The sequence below is a fragment of the Triturus cristatus genome, chromosome 6, assembly GCF_964204655.1.
Source record: "Triturus cristatus chromosome 6, aTriCri1.1, whole genome shotgun sequence".
Classification (NCBI taxonomy): domain Eukaryota; kingdom Metazoa; phylum Chordata; class Amphibia; order Caudata; family Salamandridae; genus Triturus; species Triturus cristatus.
Window position 1 is genome coordinate 953,530,470 of NC_140589.1, and position 17,769 is coordinate 953,548,238.

Genomic DNA, 17,769 nt, shown 5'->3' on the forward strand with positions numbered 1-17,769 from the left:
GCATAGCCTCATAGTGCTAAAAAATGAAAGCGTGTGCACCCATTTTTATACTTTAACCACTGTCAGTAGTAGTCTGAGCTTACAACATGTACTTAGATCGCTTACCCTAATAATAAAGGTTTTGCATTTATGAACCATAAATACAAGTTTGAACAGCGTTAAAACATGGAAACAAATATTACCTTAACTGCAGGCAATGCTTTCCCTGATCCATCATGTGGGACTTTAAACTGGCAGTCAAAGGGTTTGTGATGTAGGGGGTTGGGCCTACTTGTCCCAAGGACAAAATACACATGGAAACTTGTTGCCCTTGACCCCAAACAATATGTCCCGGGCGTCGGGCTATAGGAATTCCACATCCCTGATTAATGATCTAGCAATGCCAGAATAGCCATACCCGTTTCTAAGGTAAATATCAAGATGTTGTCAGAGTATGTTTTTTTAAATGTAAAAGACACATAGAAGATGGACGGAATGCAGACCTCCGTCCATTGTCTGTATTTGCTTTGTTTGCCCTAAGTTGGCAGGGTATGCCTAGATGTGGGTCCCTTGTTCACTTTGCCACTGGATTCAAGCTACCCTGGCTGATATGGGGTGTTACCCTAACACCGGTCCCGCGATGCTCATTTGTGGTCCAAGGAAGACCTTACTTGGCAGTTCGGGGTGGACTGTTCCCATGAGGCAAAGGGTCAAGACTAATTTGCATATGGCTTGGTCTGAAATGGGGAGGCGAAGTGAGCTTAAAGAACAATGATGGATTAAACCCACATCTAATAGTGACTGGAGGTGAGTGTCTGAAAAGCGCTCTGTCCGTTGTCTTTGTGTTTGCGCTGTTTTAAATGTGCCAAAATTAATCTTGTATCCTTTTATGTTGTGACAAGTTTCAGAAGGGAGTCAGAGCTAGCAGGAAAAGTAGAGGTAGTGAGGACATACCTGTTGTGTACCCTGTTGTAGCTCAGATTGGTCTTCCATTAATTCTAAATCTTGCAGTTGGGCAAGCGTATAAGGCTCCTGGATCATATTGGTGAAGAAGGGTCCAAAGGTAAACGCCATGCGAAGGCCGCTGATGGGCAGTCTGAAAGGTGATCTTTCTCTATGATGTGGCACTGACCAGTCTGCCCTTGACTAGCACTGTTTGGGAGATGTGAATTTGCTTTATAATTTCCTCCAATGTTTTTGCTGCCACTTTTGCATATTCATTAATGATATTGGTCTGTAGTTTTTTGGGGTCAAAGTGGTCTTTGTCCTCTTCGGGTATGACCTCTGTCGTCTCCTCTGACATTACCAGTGACCTTGCCCTTGGAGCTGGAATGGGCACCTTCGGGCGCCTTAACAATGGTTTTAAAGAATGTCTTATGGAAGGTGATTGGGAATCAGACTGGGCCTGAGTCTTGGCTGCTTGGAATGGACTATTTGGCTGCCATAATTTATTTTTTCTCATGGGGGTTGTTTAGGGAGACTTTGCATCAGATGCTTTGTTAATCGTAATGCTTTTTGTAGGCGTTCCATACAATATTGCCTTGAAGTGGAGTTGAGGCATTGACATACCTGAAGTCTTTATATTGAGCCTACAGAATCCTTAATGCTTGACATTTTTGATGTATTCTTTTCTTTAATTTCAGATAAGAGATTAGTTTTCTCTGCTCTGTTTAGATGGCATGTTTTATTCTGTTTGGACATACAAATTAGTTTGTGTACACCTATTTAAGACGATTGAGTGTCCCTAAGTCTTTGTCGTTTTTGGTGCATCAATGTTGGTGCTCTTTTGCTATAATTTAATTGAATAGGCTATCAAATTTGAGTTTGATTTATCCACTTCTTGACCTGCTGCTTATAATAAGACCTCTGGTGTAGCAGTTTAAAGCATCCCAAAACCATGACTGGTGAAATACTTGTTTGTGTGTTGTTGTATGAAGTCTTAATTTTTTTCAAATTCCTATACATGAGCTCCTTTCTTGAGCATTTCTGGATTCATTCATCAAAACTTGTCTTGAAAAGTTGGGAGTCATCTTGTAATGTCAGTGATACAAGGGTGATCAGTAACAGTTTGGATTGTGAAGTCTCCAGAAGTCACCAAGTTTGTGACTACTGCAGAAGTTGAGCATCTGTTGTGAGCTTTGGATGGTCTGAATTTAGACATTGTGTCCCTAATGTTCTGTCCCTACCTTGGTTAGGATGAAATCACCACTGAGTTTTATAGAGCCATAATGAGGGAGACGCATTGTTTTCTGTTTAAGAATTGCCGAAATTGTGGGCAGTCTGCATTCGTTGCATTCACATTTATAATAGATTATCATTCTTCAGTCTGGTAATGAGCCACCTACACTCATTGTCGTTCTCAGAAATAATGACTAGTAGGCTAATGAACACCTGGATGCTAGTGTGATTACTCCCATTTTTTCCTTTGTCCGTCCTGATCTCATATGTAAAGCTTTGTGATAGCCAAGTTTTTGTTTTTATCGAGAATTACCATATCACGTTTTAACTTATTACAGTAATCCGTTATTTTCTTGGTGGGGGCAGGGATTTGACTGACAGTGAAGAGCTTTGGTATTTAACGAGAGAATTTTATAGTCTGGAATAGTGCGTGATGAAATTAGATAGGGTTGCGAGTGGTGTAATGGGGCAAACGAGAGATGCCCGGGTTTTTTGCAGTCAACAAATTGCGTAATTATTAGGATGCGATTGTCCGAAGATATCATGGCATGATTTTTAAATTAGTGAAATGCTTTTTCTTGGAATTGAATACTCCGCATAATGATTGAAGTGTGCCTATTATAATACTTAAGTGTTATTCATTTGTAGTGACTGAGGGTGATGTATATTGTGTGCAATTTATTTCTTTGAGATTGTCACTTGGTGATTGAATAGATGGGTATTACAAGCCGAGTGTGAAGTAGGTGAGAAGTTGATTAATACTGTATAGTTGACTTACAAGGATGGTCGTCTGTGTGTTAGTGTTGGAGACTTGCCAGTTGATTAGTACAGGATTTGTTAGTGTGTTGGATACACCTGCAGCTTTACTACTCTGATTAAGTTCTTTGGTTTCCTAGGGAATTCAAATTGTCCTTCCCTTCGCAAGATAATTCAAGCTCCCCCTATGGACCCTACATTCCCTAACACAATAGATACATCCTCATTTTCTTTCCTTCAGCAAGTTGCTAGGCCTGTTTACAATGTATATTAGTATATTTGCTCAATTCTTTGCTTGTAGTGCTGGCTTTGACTGCAAAGAATTCGACTTTCACAGTATTTTCTTTCGTATGGTTTTTAGGATTGTTGACCGGTTTAAAATATGTACCAGTTTTAACACAAGACTGGCCTTCGATTCCTGACACGATTTGAAATAATGAAATTGAGCTTACTTAAACAGCTCTATTTAGCTCATGGACACCATGGGTTTACAGGACGCTTTGGAAGTACAATTTTATCCATTCAACTTATGACCATTACGTTGTCAAGCAGACTTAACATCAGTTACAGGTAACTTGATAATGATCTTGACACATGCTTCATTAGTAAGAGGAAGGCCAATGTCCTTTTGCCAAAAAGGGATGTGGATGAATCTGGACCAGTGGATACTGAGTCAAAGAATATTCTGCCTTAAACCTTTCTTTAGCTCTTCCCATTTGTCCTCTAGGGTCATGTCTTTGTCTCTTCATTGGTGTATGTGACAGTCTTTTTAAGAGACGTACTCTTACGCTGACTCCTAAAGTTGCTTTTCCCAAAGACTTGTTATTGCCACTAGAAAGCTCACTGCATGAACGAGCAGACTTGGTCTCTGAAATCTCCAGATATGAGTGAAACCTACATATCAACCATCTGGAGCTCCAGGCCTTTATTTCTAGGCTGACAGTCCCTCCATCTCCTCTTGGGAAAGGGTTGCATAGGTTGTTATTAGGTCATACAACTGCATTATTCTGTCTCAACAAGCCCCCCAATGTGGCTGGTGTGTTTGATTCTGAATTGGTTCTTGGGGAACAAACATCTCAGAATAAGGTCTAATTTTTAGGGATGATATGCTTTTTCCAGATGAGAACTCAATTTCGGGGTTATAAAATCCATCTTCAGGACGTTGTGCACCCAGCAGCTTTACTGTTTTTGCCGCATGATTCCACTGAAACCCAAAGTTAGTACCCTGTTTGAAGATTTATCTTGACTGGTCTGCAAACTTATTTCAAGCATTTCTTCCAATAAACAACTTGGTTCAAGAGCTCTTGTAACCACAAGTTAACACTGATACCAGCTATGTATCTCAGCATTCCTGCCACTCTTGTACATCAATTTTCCATTGGTTCCCGTGGTCCAAGATGTATTAAGACGCCATAGAATCCTGATTCTTTGCTGTTCTGTTCCATTGCCAATCTTCGTCTTGGTTCATGAGAAACTAATCTGTGCACGTTTCGACTTGTTGGAGGAACATACAGCTATTGTGCAGGTAGAAAATATACAAAGAACTATTGCAAAAATAAATTAATACACTTGTTACTGGTTCACGATTTGGAAAGCAAGGTCTCTTCATTCATATAATTTGTGGTCTCTACAGAGATCAAGAGATTTTGGACACATTCTGAAACCACTTCCTTGGCAGTTTATAAAATGAGGTGGATCCTCCCCAATCCAGTGGAATATAAATCTGGTTTTGGCCTCGGTAATGCATAAACCCCTGGCCTTGTAGCATTTATTTTATGACTTGAAAGACCGCGTTTTTAGCAGTGATCTCTTCTAGAAGACTCGTCAGGCTTCAGTGTGTCTTCTGAAGACCTTTCTATTGGTTTCTGACTTGATGGTCCATTTTGTTAGTTATAATGGAATTTTGCTTAAACTAATAAATAGTTGTCTTTCAGGCTGGATCTTGTGCTTATTCTGCTGAAGAAAATAAAATGCTTTAAGTTTGATGTGGAAAGAGTACAGCCTTTCTATTTTCTACATTTCTATTTGGGACTTGTGTGTTGGAAAAAACATGCAGAGTCTGGGTGTGTGATCAGTACCACATGGATTTGGGGATATTCACACAAAGCGGAATGATCATGCACTGATCACTTCTAATATATCGAAGTGATGGGGTTTCCCCTGAAAGAAATCTGGCTAGAATCTTCTAGAAATGCTACTTCTGCTTTTTGGGGAATGGCTAGTGAGTCGGTTTTCAACGTTTAGCAAACTGTCATCTGCAGGAAGGAGAGGCGTTAGAGTTTTGCATTGAGGGAAGAGGTATTTTTCCAAGAATAACCAACACTCCTTTACCAGGGGCAGGGAAAAGTTTGCAAAATATAGAAAACCCTTGAAAGGTGAAATTCCTCTCCTTGACCTAGGCTTCCTTCCTGGAATCTATGCGCTCCTCATGTGGCGATAGACAGATGGGCACATTTAAAAACACACACACACATATATATAATATATTATTCCCGCGGTCCAATCCGTGATTATAGGTGTGCAGTTTCATGGGCTAATGCTCTTTGGTAAACATTTCAGACTGATCACTCGCTCCCCAGTCTTGTTACAAGCACAGTAATGTGTTTTTTTTCAGGATCGACAGGAATGTCTGCCCATCCTGTGTGCAGAGGCAGCAATACATCTGTGCCATAGTCAAAAGACTATCCCAGTCAAGACCAAATTATCACATAAGACACTGGCTCCCAGGGTGTCTACCACTACCTTCCAAATCTGGAAGTCAGGATTTCCCAGTACCTTCAGCCATGGAAACAAGTTACTTTAGATCGGTGAGCATTAGAAGTATTCCAATCTATTGAAAGTCTGGGGTTTCAAAAGGCGATTTAAGCCATGTGCGTTGGTGCTCTCTCCTTAGTGACTTTTAATACCTCAAGCATTTATTTTTTCAAATACTGGCCAAAGCAGCCAGAAAACCCCACAAGGAAGAAATCGGGAGGAGACAGACCTATCTTGGATATGCCAGCCACTGAACAAATACTCTTGCAAGGATCGCATCAGAATAGTAACGGTTTAGGTTGTCATCTCCCTTCTAACCCAGGACAGATAGTTATCAGTTGACATTAGGACGCTTGCTTTCATACCCCTGTCCACTGCAAACATCACAGATGTTTTAAATGTTGTCTAAATGACCAAGACTATCCACTCCGGTTGCTATCATTCAGCCTGCAATCTTCTTTTTTTTTATTATTAAAAAATGTATATATATTGAGCAGAAACATTGATTAAAAACAGTGGTCTACTATACAAATTTCACAATGAAAACCAGTGCCTTGAACCTTAAAAACCGCTTTAATAAAAATGTATAATACTCAGGGGAAAAAAAAATCTAAAGTGCAATGTGCAAATTTCCATCTTCTATGTACAGTAATAGGAATGAATCAAAACAATTTCAAATAGTTTGATAAAGTGCTGTGCATTCAAATCCCAAATAAAGTGCATTCCCTTTTTTCCCTCCTTTCCCTCACTACCTGAAACTGAATTTCATTTCCATAATACAGATTTATTAAACACAAATAGAATTTTAAAAAGTGCAGTGCAATTAAAGTCCCATAAAGGTCTGTTTTTTTATTAACCTAAAAACCAAGTGCAATTAGCCTGGGATACATTGACATTACATATTTCCCTCTTCCATTTTTCTGCCTGCAATCTTGTTGAAATTTTACAGAGGCGTGGTCACCAAGTCTGTCCCCACTTAGACAACAAGCTATTAAATGAATTGACAGCTCAAAAACTAGGGCAAACAACTTCCATGCTGAGTTTTGCCACACCCAATCTGTCTCGAAAATAAATAAAAGTAAATTAATAATGTTTTGACTCAATCAAAAATGATGCAATTTGATACTCTCCTCGTCAAAGGGAAAATGTTCCTTTCAATGGAATGGTCTCTAATCCTCCTCATGATGATGACTGTACTGCAAAAGAGAGATCACCTAGACCAGGTTTTTCAAATCTTTGCCCTGGACCAAGTCCTCGTACATCACCATTCAAGTCCTGAGTAAATGCAATTCTTCTGATGAGGAATTCTGGTCAGATGCTTATTAATGGTCCAGCATCACTCCATCTGACGGCCTGGCTCAAAGGCCAGACTGAAAAGTTCTTTAGTAAATTTTTTATATGGCTGCCATTAGCCTTGGATGATATTTTAATTAGGCTGACAATTTGTGAAATTCCCAAAGTTTATCATTATGCAAAATGTCTCAGTTTTGCACTAGGCAGTTTAATTTAGCCTTTTTTACCTAGATGTCTTGTGCAAAAATGGAAAGCAAGTTTTGTGAGATACCAGAGAGATTGGTTTGAGCAGAAAATGTCTTTTGGAGAACCAGTGTGCTGCTGGTATTTAGCAGTGTTTTTGATGGGAGGTGCACGCTCAGAAAAACAAAAGCATAATTTTGTTAAATTGTTATGGAATTTTGTACAAAAAAGTGATACTTGGCTTCTCTCTCTAGATGCACAAGGGACCCAGGAATGCTATCTCTTGAAATCAGATCGTCAAATAATATATGCATGGGCTATTAGGTTTATATGAATCAATAGTAAATCCACCAGGTGCGTGTAAGCCCAGCTTTGCCAGAACACATGGCCCGGCCTTCGAATCTAGGCACAAGGCTGACACCTGATTAGTTCCCCGGAAAGCAGTGTTGCTAGAGGTGAAAAAGCAGTGTTGCTAGATGTGAAGGATGAATGATGCCAAGATCAGAGTCCTACCAGAGGTCCCAACTGTTTTCATCTCATCTGGTTGGTTTGCCTAGGTTTCTGCCAAATCTTAGGCAACTAATAGAGGTCCCTAAAGTCTGTTTCTTTCAAGTGGTGTTTGAAATTTAGAGGAAACCATGTAAGAAGGATGACCCAATTGTTGGTCACATTTGGATAGTCTGACAAAGATACCTACTTGCATTAAGTTCCCATCAGGATAAGTGACTGAACTCTAAGAAGGGCTCATATATCGCGCGCGCACACCCACACCACACATCTCTAAACCGGCTACTTTGCACACATAAGAGGAGCTATGTTTCCCTCTTAGGTCGAGTGGAGTTCCGAGAACCTCACGTTCACTGGCTACAGTTTAGGAGCGCACATTAATACTAGGATTATTTAAGAACGTAATTGGGATTCCAAGCCGGATTGAATGGTGGGGAGGAGTGCTAGTCATGTCAGTCCAGGGAGATACCAAGTCTGAGGAACTTTTGTTAAAAGGAAGTAACTTGTTTTTGTAGATTTTTATAGCACTTACTACCCCTGAGAAGGTGTTGAAGTAGTTTGCAGATTGGTAGCACACTTTTCCATTGAGCTCAAAGTTAATTTGTAATGGGACCCTTATTTAATCAATCCTGTATTGGGCAGCATTATTTGGGTTGGGTACCTGATTAGGTGCATGCAGTTTTTAGTCTGGAGGAAAGTTGGTTATCTATTGATTTGCATTCCAAATTGAGTCTAATTTAAAGAGAATAGAGGGGAAGTAAATTGTACTATTCTATTGTATGTAAATTTGAGCTATGTATATTTGGATCATGCTTATGCAGATTGAGTCATTATGTCTGGTGGTGACAGTTCAGGATTTAGTTTGGAAGGTCCAACCGAACAGGATAGGAGGAGACATGGGCTAACATGAGTTCAGTGAGTAGGTATGATATATGCCACAAGTTTGAAATGAGATTGACGTACAAATGAACCGCCTTTTGGGGTATATACCAGTTTGGGACAAAAACTACTCTCCCAACATCTAAATCCGGTATCTAGTTTGGTTAAAAATCAACTGCTAAGTATTATAGTAGAAGGCTGACTGTGTTTCCGTAATGCTCCTAATTTCATATTTTGAAATCCAGAAGGTGCGATGCGAGAATATGGATAGTCTAAACTTATAATTGTGAAAAAGGGTATATTTGTATCCGAGAAATTCCTGTGGAGTATTTTGCTGTCATTTTTGACGCAATAGTGACCAAAGTGTTACTTTTTTTTCTTTTTAAACAATCGATCAAGAATATGCCTATGTTTTACTAATTTCCTGCAAGCTGTTCCTAAGAAATGCAGTGACTACCACAGCGTCTGTTCCAACTTCTTTGAGGCTGTTGCAGCTAACCTTTGTTTCGCAATAAATATGGAACTGTAGTACTCTACTGTAACTGCTGTGATGCCACAACTGTATGTCATTAAGTATGTGTTGCAAGAAAAGCGGACTACAAGATAAAAGGATAATCTCCGTACCCTAGACGAGATCAGAGCCCAGATGTCTCCTTTATTTCCAAAATTTCAAAAACACTCCTTTGTACCTCCACTCAAATATAGTGGTAGATATTCAGTCACTCATCTGGAAGTCGGACGCAAAGGCTTGAATGAATATCACAACTAGGACTGTGTCAGGTAAAAAAAACATTCCCGGAGAACCCTGGAACTGTTCACATTCAATGTAGATTAACCTTCAGTTTGGTAAACACCTACGTACATTATCAGCATGATTTGGAGGGCAATGCCGAGAATGGTTTTGCAAGGATTCTGTAGGCCATTAATCCTGTAACATTTTTTTTTTTCTCTTCAAATGATATAATAAACTTTTCTCTCAGCTGTGTAGAATAGTTGCAGTTTTGTCTTCTCTTAGCGATTTAAAATTTTTATGATTGTTCTCTTTGCAGCCAGACAGGCAAAAAGTTAATGGCAAAATGCAGAATGCTTATCCAAGAGAATCAGGAACTTGGGAGACAACTGTCCCAGGGCCGCATTGCACAGCTTGAGGCCGAGTTGGCTTTGCAGAAGAAATACAGCGAAGAACTTAAAAGCAGTCAAGATGGTAAGAGCTTGCTTGCTTGTGCATGTTAACTGCTTATTAAGCACAGAAAATAAGTGTGACCTTGGGGTTGTGTATACACGAAGTAGTAGTTTTTTCTCCTGCATGTCCATATACTCAGTAGGTCGACTCTTGGCCCGGTAATTCATGAGATTGGCTGTGTCTCCGTTCATTAGCTCTCCAGTAATCAGTAATTAGTAATAGCATCACCTACAAGTTACTACTTTAATCACATAGGCATCAGTGACCTATTTCTTCTAGATGATTACTTAACCGCAGGCAGGTGTAGAAACCACCTCACATCAAACTGCTTCTATATACAGGATAGTGTCAGATCCCTTAAGTGTTTCCCCATTGGGCGTGACAATGTGAAAGTCCACTGGAGGTGCACTACATGTGTACAGATATTAAACAATAAAATTTAGGTTTTTTTCAGAAAGCGTAAATCTAAGGGGAAGAAAGCATCAGAACCCAGGTACATTCCATCCATACCTGTGGGTGGCTGCTGCTTCCTCACCCAAGCCATGTTGTAATTAGCCGTTGCTGGTAGCTTTATACTTTATGCTCCTGGTGGGAAGACTGGTACTTTCTCTCCTATGAAATGGGCATAATTTCTTAGAAAATCGCATTTTTTTTCCTTTCTGTGTGATGTGCACGTATGCTGTGCTTGTATTTTGCATGCGAGTAGATTAAATTGTAGGAGATAACTGGTGCATTTACAACAGAGAGAGACTGCAAAAGACGGTGTTATTCTGGAGGTTACCTTTATCTTAAGTACACAACAGCTCTTAAGCCCTTTCTTCTGGGTACCCCTTTTAATGCTATGACCGATGGTGGCGGATTAGGGAATTCAACCTCTGCTTTTCAGCGTTGTCTGGATTCCAGCCTACCCAGTTTTGTGTGTTCTCTGCCTGTCAGCTGACAACTAAGGAACTTAGTTCATCCACTCTGAAATCAATAGAATCCGTTGACTGATTGTGAACAACTAAGCATCATTCTCCCCCTGGAATAGTCCTTGAAAGAAAAAAAAAAATGATTAAAGATGCACTTTCTCATGGTTGAAGGAATCTTTTCACCGAATCTGGCGCTTTAGTTTTACTCTTATTCATCGCATCCATAGTAAAATGCATATTTCTCCTCTGATCTGAGAACTTTAAATTTGTCTGGACTTTGAGAAGAAACTCTTTCTGCACTAACAAAAATGGCAGGTCTCTGTAGCTGCTTTCCTCCCGTACTGCTGGAATGACGCCCCAGATACTAAGAGCACTGCCACGGTGCTCTGCTGTGGAGAAGGGCAAACCTGTCCTGCCTGAGAAAGAGGTACTGCCAACCCACATAAAGCCTGTATGTTGGACATTAGACATTGTGTTTGAACACTAAGAAGCCCCAAAGTCCTAGAAGATCAAACTGCTGCCACAGCAGCAGAATAGGCTTACCTGCACTATCCCCCAGCCTGGACTGTACCCCTGAGCCGTCTGCATCTGTTCTCACCCAGCACCAGGTTCATACCGAGGTTTTTTCTTTTGACCCAGGCCTTGGCGTTGTGCTCAATTAGTTGTAACTGGGCACAGCTGGCGTGGAGTCTCTAGCACTAATGTTCGAGAGAGAAGACAAAGGTGTAGGAGTTGCAATCTGACCCATATTCTAAATTCCAGTTGCTACTTGTCAGGATGAGCCGGTGAGTTTTGTCGGTGGTGCTTGTTGTCTGTGGGCTCTTGCTAACTGAGAGTTTACTGCAAGTGGGATGTTTTGAGACACATGCCCCTGAGGTTTGGTGCTCATAAGGTCACATGTGATTACTGTATTCGCTCCAGTACTTCCTCTTTTTGAAAACTATTTTTTTTTTCTTTTTTTCAAAGTCGGGGAAACCAATAAATACAAATATTTCAAGATTGACACAAATCAGATTCATCAATTGATCAATAGAAATAGTCATGTATAATTATATATATCCTACTCCGAAGAGTGGGTACAAAGAAAAATGAGAAGGCCGGAAAAAAAAGAAAAAAAAAACTTCTTCTCCATTTTCTCCCTCTTTCCTTAAAATTAAAACTATATGCTTAATACTCCTCTGCTTCCCACAACGGGCCCCACACTTGGAAACCTCCTTTTTTAAAAATTTTTTTTTTTTTTTTTTTTTTTGCCCTTCTTCCTTTGCATTTATACAATGCCTTCTCTAAGTTAAAGACATGAAAGAGCCTGGCATACCATTCTTGAAATGTCGGTGGATCTACATCTTTCCATCTTGTTGCAATAATTATATGAAAAATAGCTGTTGCCATAAAACAATAATACGTTTGGGATAAGTCCAACTGTAAACTGTCATCAACACCAAATATAATCAATGTAGAGGTTAATCGGACTAAACACCCTATAGTTTGATTCATAAAATGTTCTATTCTTTGCTTCAAGATACACAGTTTACTACATCCACAAAACATGTGGACTATATCAGCCGGGCCCTGGCCGCATCTTGGACACCTGTCAGTTTCCCTTTTCCCCCAAGTGAACAATTTCGCTGGCGTATAATATAGCCTAAACAGAGTCTTAAAATGCTGAGCTTTGAGATTTGCAGCCAAAAAGATTTTTTTAGACAGATATAAAGATCTACACATATCAACATCCTGATCCCCCAACTTCCCTGCCCATACACTTTCTGATCTAGCTATGTCCTCTTGATTAGCATTCAAGAGGATTGAGTACAGATCTTTAACCCGGGGCTGCCTATGCCCCAGCCACTCCAGCATAGGGATTCTGTCCGAACTACTAAGTTGAGCCAATATTGGTTTAATTATATCCCTAATTTCTAAGTACTTAAAAAATGTCTTCGCATCTACGCCATATTGTGTCTGAAGCTCTCTGAATTACATTACCTCAGATTGATCAAACATATCACCTAGAGTGTTTATTCCAGCCTGCTCCCAAGTCCTGACTAACCTGTCATTAGATAAGGAAGGGAACATTGACGAACGCCATAAAAATAGATATCTCTGAACCTTAGGAACTCTCACAAGCTTCCTTACCTTATTCCAAACATTCCAAACAGTTCTTACTAATTTAAACCGCGTTTTTTTGTAATAGCTCCCCTCAAGCTGCCTCAATAAAATACCTGATGCTACATCCCCTAGGGCCAACTCCTAGATAGAGGGGGAATCTCCCTACTTTGATCTCCCAGGGTAGTTTCTGGACAGTTTTTAGGCCGAGAAAGACTAATCATTTGCTGCAGAGTTACAGCCCAGTAATAATGTAACATATGGGGGATTGCCAGACCCCCACTGCTTTGTGGTAAAGTCATCGGTTTCATTGACCTTCTGATCTTTTTATATCCCCAGATAAATTGTGAAAATATTCCTTCGATTTTGAAAAAAAAATCCCTTTGGTGGTTCCAGCGGAATACATCTAAATAAATACAAAAATTTGGGGAACATAGTCTTTTTTATAACATTTCCATGTCCTATAATGGAGAGATGTAAATTATCCATTAGTTTTAAGTCATTACTTATCTTTTTGAAAAGCTCTGCCGAATTGATGTCCCAAACCGTCCCTAACTCTGCACTTATATTTATCCCTAAATATGTGGCCTCAGTAGACCTCTGTGAATCTCGAAACTAGGTGTTCGAGGCATATGAGCTGCAGATCACACACTAAGGATAAGATCGCCATCTGGTGTTGGGCTCGGATGATTGCAGGTTGTTGTTGTCTTCGGAAGAAGTCTTTGGTCACGAGATTGGTGACTCCTCCCCTGGACAACAGTGCGCATGGGCATCCACTCCATCCTCAGATTGTTTTTATCCGCCATTGGGTTCGGATGAACTTTTTTCCGCTCCAGCAGAAAACTTATAAGCAATCGCTACAACTCTCAAAATTTGAAACTCGACATCGAAATCCATATCGGACTGACTCCGGACACGTCTGATGAAAAGGACACCTTTTAAAAAATGCCCCCAATGTGGAGCAAAGTTTCCTCATAGCGATCACCACGAGGTCTGTAATTTGTGCCTTTCACCAGACCACAACGAATCCAGCTGTCCAGCCTGCGCCGCATTCCGTTCCAAGAAAACCATCCGGGACCGAAGAGCTCGATGCCATATCATGGCCAAGCCGGTTCCGGAACCAGAAGACATCTTTGCACAGGATGTCCCGGACGACGACTCCGAAGATCTCCAGATCGTGTCCGAGGCCGACGATTCTGATCCGGGGCAGCCTGTGAGTACCAGCCCCCCTACCCCAACACCACCCAAAAAGACATTGGTCAAGACTCTGCCAGCTGGGCCCAGTCGCGATCCAAAAACATCTTCAGAAGCCCTGCCCTCGGGCCCGGCTCCGAAGAAAAGTAAGCCTGCAGGTGGCTCTGGCTCAAGCAAACCTCATGTCATTGTGCCTATAATACCTTCGGCACCGAAGCAGGCTCCGAGACCAAAATCTCCATCGGCCCCGAAACGTCACTCGGCACTGACATCTCGACCGGTACCGAAACGTTCTTCGGCGCCGAGGTCTCCACCGACACCAAAAGGCTCGTCAGCACCGAAAGGTCCTTCGGCACCGAAAGGTTCCTCGGCACCGAAAAGTTGTTCGGCACCAAAAACATCCTCGGTGCCAAAACAAGTCCATAAAGAACAAAAATCAAAATCGGAAACAAAAAAGTCGTCGCCAAAGCCGCCTTCGGACAGTGAGGAACTCTTTCGGCCTGATCCAAAGCAAAAACGGATTTACATAAATCCCAAAACTGGACATGTCACAGCGGTGCCCTACAAGAAAAGGAAGCTGGACACAACACCTCCTCCAGCACCTCCAAAGAAGGACTGTGCCACTTCACCCATACGTCCTTCCTCTCCTACATTACCTCCTATTCCATCCCCCCCACCCCCACCTCCTTCACCTCTACCATCTCCTTCTCACACACCACCTCCACAGGATGATGATGATTTAGGGGGAGGGGGAGACCCAGATTTCTTTACTTATCCCACTGATCCCTTTACACTCCGGACACAGCACCAGTAGATGAGTGGACTTACCCTATGCCTGATATACCTGACCCCACTCCATACCCCTCAAAACCCTCCCCTCCTGATGACCATTTAGGGTTCGGTCAGCTTATAAACAGAGCAGCATCGTTTCATGGCGTCACCATGCACACCGACACTCCTGAGGAGGATTTTCTCCTCGACACTTTTGAGCAGTCGCAGAAAACAGTTCACATTCTACCCATGATTAAGGGAGTGATAAAGCTTGCCAATGATGTTTTTAAAGACCCTGTCAGGGCCAGGGTTCTCAACCCCAGAATAGAAAAAATATATAGACCGGCGCCACAAGATCCTGCGTACATCAAGGCGCAACTCCCCCTAGACTCACTAGTCGTATCAAATGCCAGAAAGCGGGCGAACTCCCAAACAACCGGAGACACGCCGCCCCCAGACAAAGAGCCTAAACTCCTGGAGGCTTCCGGCAAAAGGGTTGCCGCACAAGCTGCTAACCACTGGCGTATTGCAAATACACAAGCCCTATTGGCTCGTTATGATAGAGCCCATTATGATCAACTAGAGGATCTCTTGCAACACCTGCCTGAACCATACAAAACACAGGCCACTGACCTCATCCAAGAGGGCAAACTAATATCCAATGCCTCCATTAAATGTGCATTAGACACAGCGGACACCGCCTCTAGGGCAGTCAACACAAGCGTATTGCTTAGACGCCACGCATGGCTACGCATTTCCGGCTTCAAGCCGGAAGTCCAAACCACCATTCTTGCTCAACCCTTTAATCAGGAGCAACTATTCGGGCCTGCAGTAGACACTGCCCTAGAAAAAATGAAGAAAGATAATGAGACTGCCAAATCTATGGGAGCATTGCAGTCTACTCAACCCAGAGGCTCCTTTTGTCGCTCCTTTTATAGAGGAGCTTCCAAAAATGTGGGAACAGACAACTCTTCCACCTTCAAAGCATCAGGTCAAACATCCCCTAACAGAGGATATTTTAGAGGAGGTTATCGGGGAAACAATACTAAAGGTAGAGGACGGGGCAACAACAACACCCGCACCTCTACAGCCACCAAACAGTGACTTGCCACCACTCCCCCCAGACCATTCCACTCCGGTCGGGGGAAGACTTCAACAGTTCCTACCTGTCTGGAATACCATCACAACAGACAGGTGGGTAAGGCAAATTATCCAATCTGGCTACTGCCTCGAACTCATAAACCCACCCCCAAACATACCACCCAGGCACCGTCCCATGACGTCTCACCACCTCACGCTCCGCAAACAAGAAATACAGTCTTTGCTTCAAAAACACGCAATAGAACCTGTTCCACTACAACATCAGGGCACAGGTGTATATTCCCTATACTTCCTCATTCCCAAAAAGGACAAAACCTTAAGACCCGTACTGGACCTCAGACTACTAAACCAGTACATACAATCGGATCATTTCCACATGATCAGCCTCCAACAGGTCCTTCCATTACTTCAACAAGGAGACTTCCTTGCCACATTAGACCTAAAGGACGCATATTTTCACATCCCTATGCATCCCGCTCACAGGAAGTATCTACGATTCGTGGTAGATGGTCGGCACTATCAGTTTACAGTTCTCCCATTCGGAGTAACAACTGCACCTAGGGTATTCACCAAATGCTTGGCAGTTGTGGCAGCATATCTCAGGAGACAAGAAATCCATGTCTTCCCCTATCTGGACGATTGGCTCATAAAAGCCAATACTCTAGACAAATGCGTTCTCCACACTCACCGCACTATTCAAACCCTACACAACTTGGGATTTACCATCAACTATCCCAAATCTCAACTACAACCCTCCCAAGTACAACAATACCTGGGAGCCACCATAGGCACATCCAAAGCCGTAGCTTATCCCAGCACAGCCAGGATAGCCAACATACAAAGTCTCATCAAGAAATTTCAAACGCAACACTCTCTCCCCGCAAGAGTGTTCATGCAACTCTTAGGCATGATGGCATCATGCATCTCCATAGTACACAACTTACCGATCTGGTGTTGGTGGACAGCCGCTCACTTTGCTCGCTGAAGTGGTGGAACACCATCAACCTGTCCAAAGGGCGGCCGTTCTTAGAGCCTCTTCCACAAGTTGTGCTGACCACCGACGCATCTCTCATGGGGTGGGGAGCCCACCTCCTTCAACACACCACTCAGGGAAAGTGGACCACTCAACAAAAACAGCTCCACATCAATCACCTAGAACTTCTAGCGGTGTTCCTAGCACTGAAATCCTTCCAAGTGCATCTACAAAACAAGACTGTCCTCATCCGCACGGACAACATGACCACAATGTATTACATACAGAAACAAGGAGGGACACATTCTCTACAACTGGCGCAACAAATTTGGAGATGGTCAATTCCCCAACACATCTACCTGCTAGCAGAACACCTCCCAGGGGTTCAGAACCAGGTGGCCGACCTCTTAAGTCGCCACACACAGCAAATACACGAATGGGAACTACACCCCAAAGTCTTACTCCCATTCTTCCAAAAGTGGGGACAACCAGACCTAGACCTGTTCGCCACACAAGAAAACGTAAAATGCCCAACCTTCGCCGCTAGGTTCCCACACCCACGGTCACAGGGCAATGCAATATGGATGAACTGGTCAGGCAGATTTGCGTACACTTTTCCGCCTCTCCCACTCATTCCATTTGTGGTACGCAAACTGAAACAGTCGCTAACACTCATCCTAGTGGCTCCCACTTGGGCACGTCAACCCTGGTTCACCACACTTTTGGAACTATCGCTAGTTCCACATCAAAAACTGCATCTCTCCCTGGATCTTTTAACCCAAAACCATGGAGAAATCAGACACCCAGATCCTCAAACACTGAACTTGGCAATCTGGCTCCTGAAGTCTTAGAGTTCGGGTACCTCAACCTCCCTCCAGACTGTATGAATATCATTAAAGAAGCCAGAAGACCTACTACTAGGGCGTGCTATCCTGCAAAATGGAAACGATTTGCCAATTACTGCGCTAACAATGACATACAACCATTGGATGCTTCCATCCAAAACA

The 17,769-nt window shown here is 42.3% G+C and overlaps 1 protein-coding gene across 1 annotated transcript in view; it reads left to right on the forward strand.

The window, feature by feature from the left end:
- WTAP (WT1 associated protein) overlaps positions 1 to 17,769 on the forward strand; it is a 153,637-nt gene that overhangs the window by 102,686 nt on the left and 33,182 nt on the right. The window contains exon 7 of the mRNA XM_085611648.1: positions 9,579 to 9,733. Within this exon, the coding sequence (XP_085467774.1) occupies positions 9,579 to 9,733 (155 nt within the window). The remainder of the gene's footprint in view (positions 1 to 9,578; positions 9,734 to 17,769) is intronic.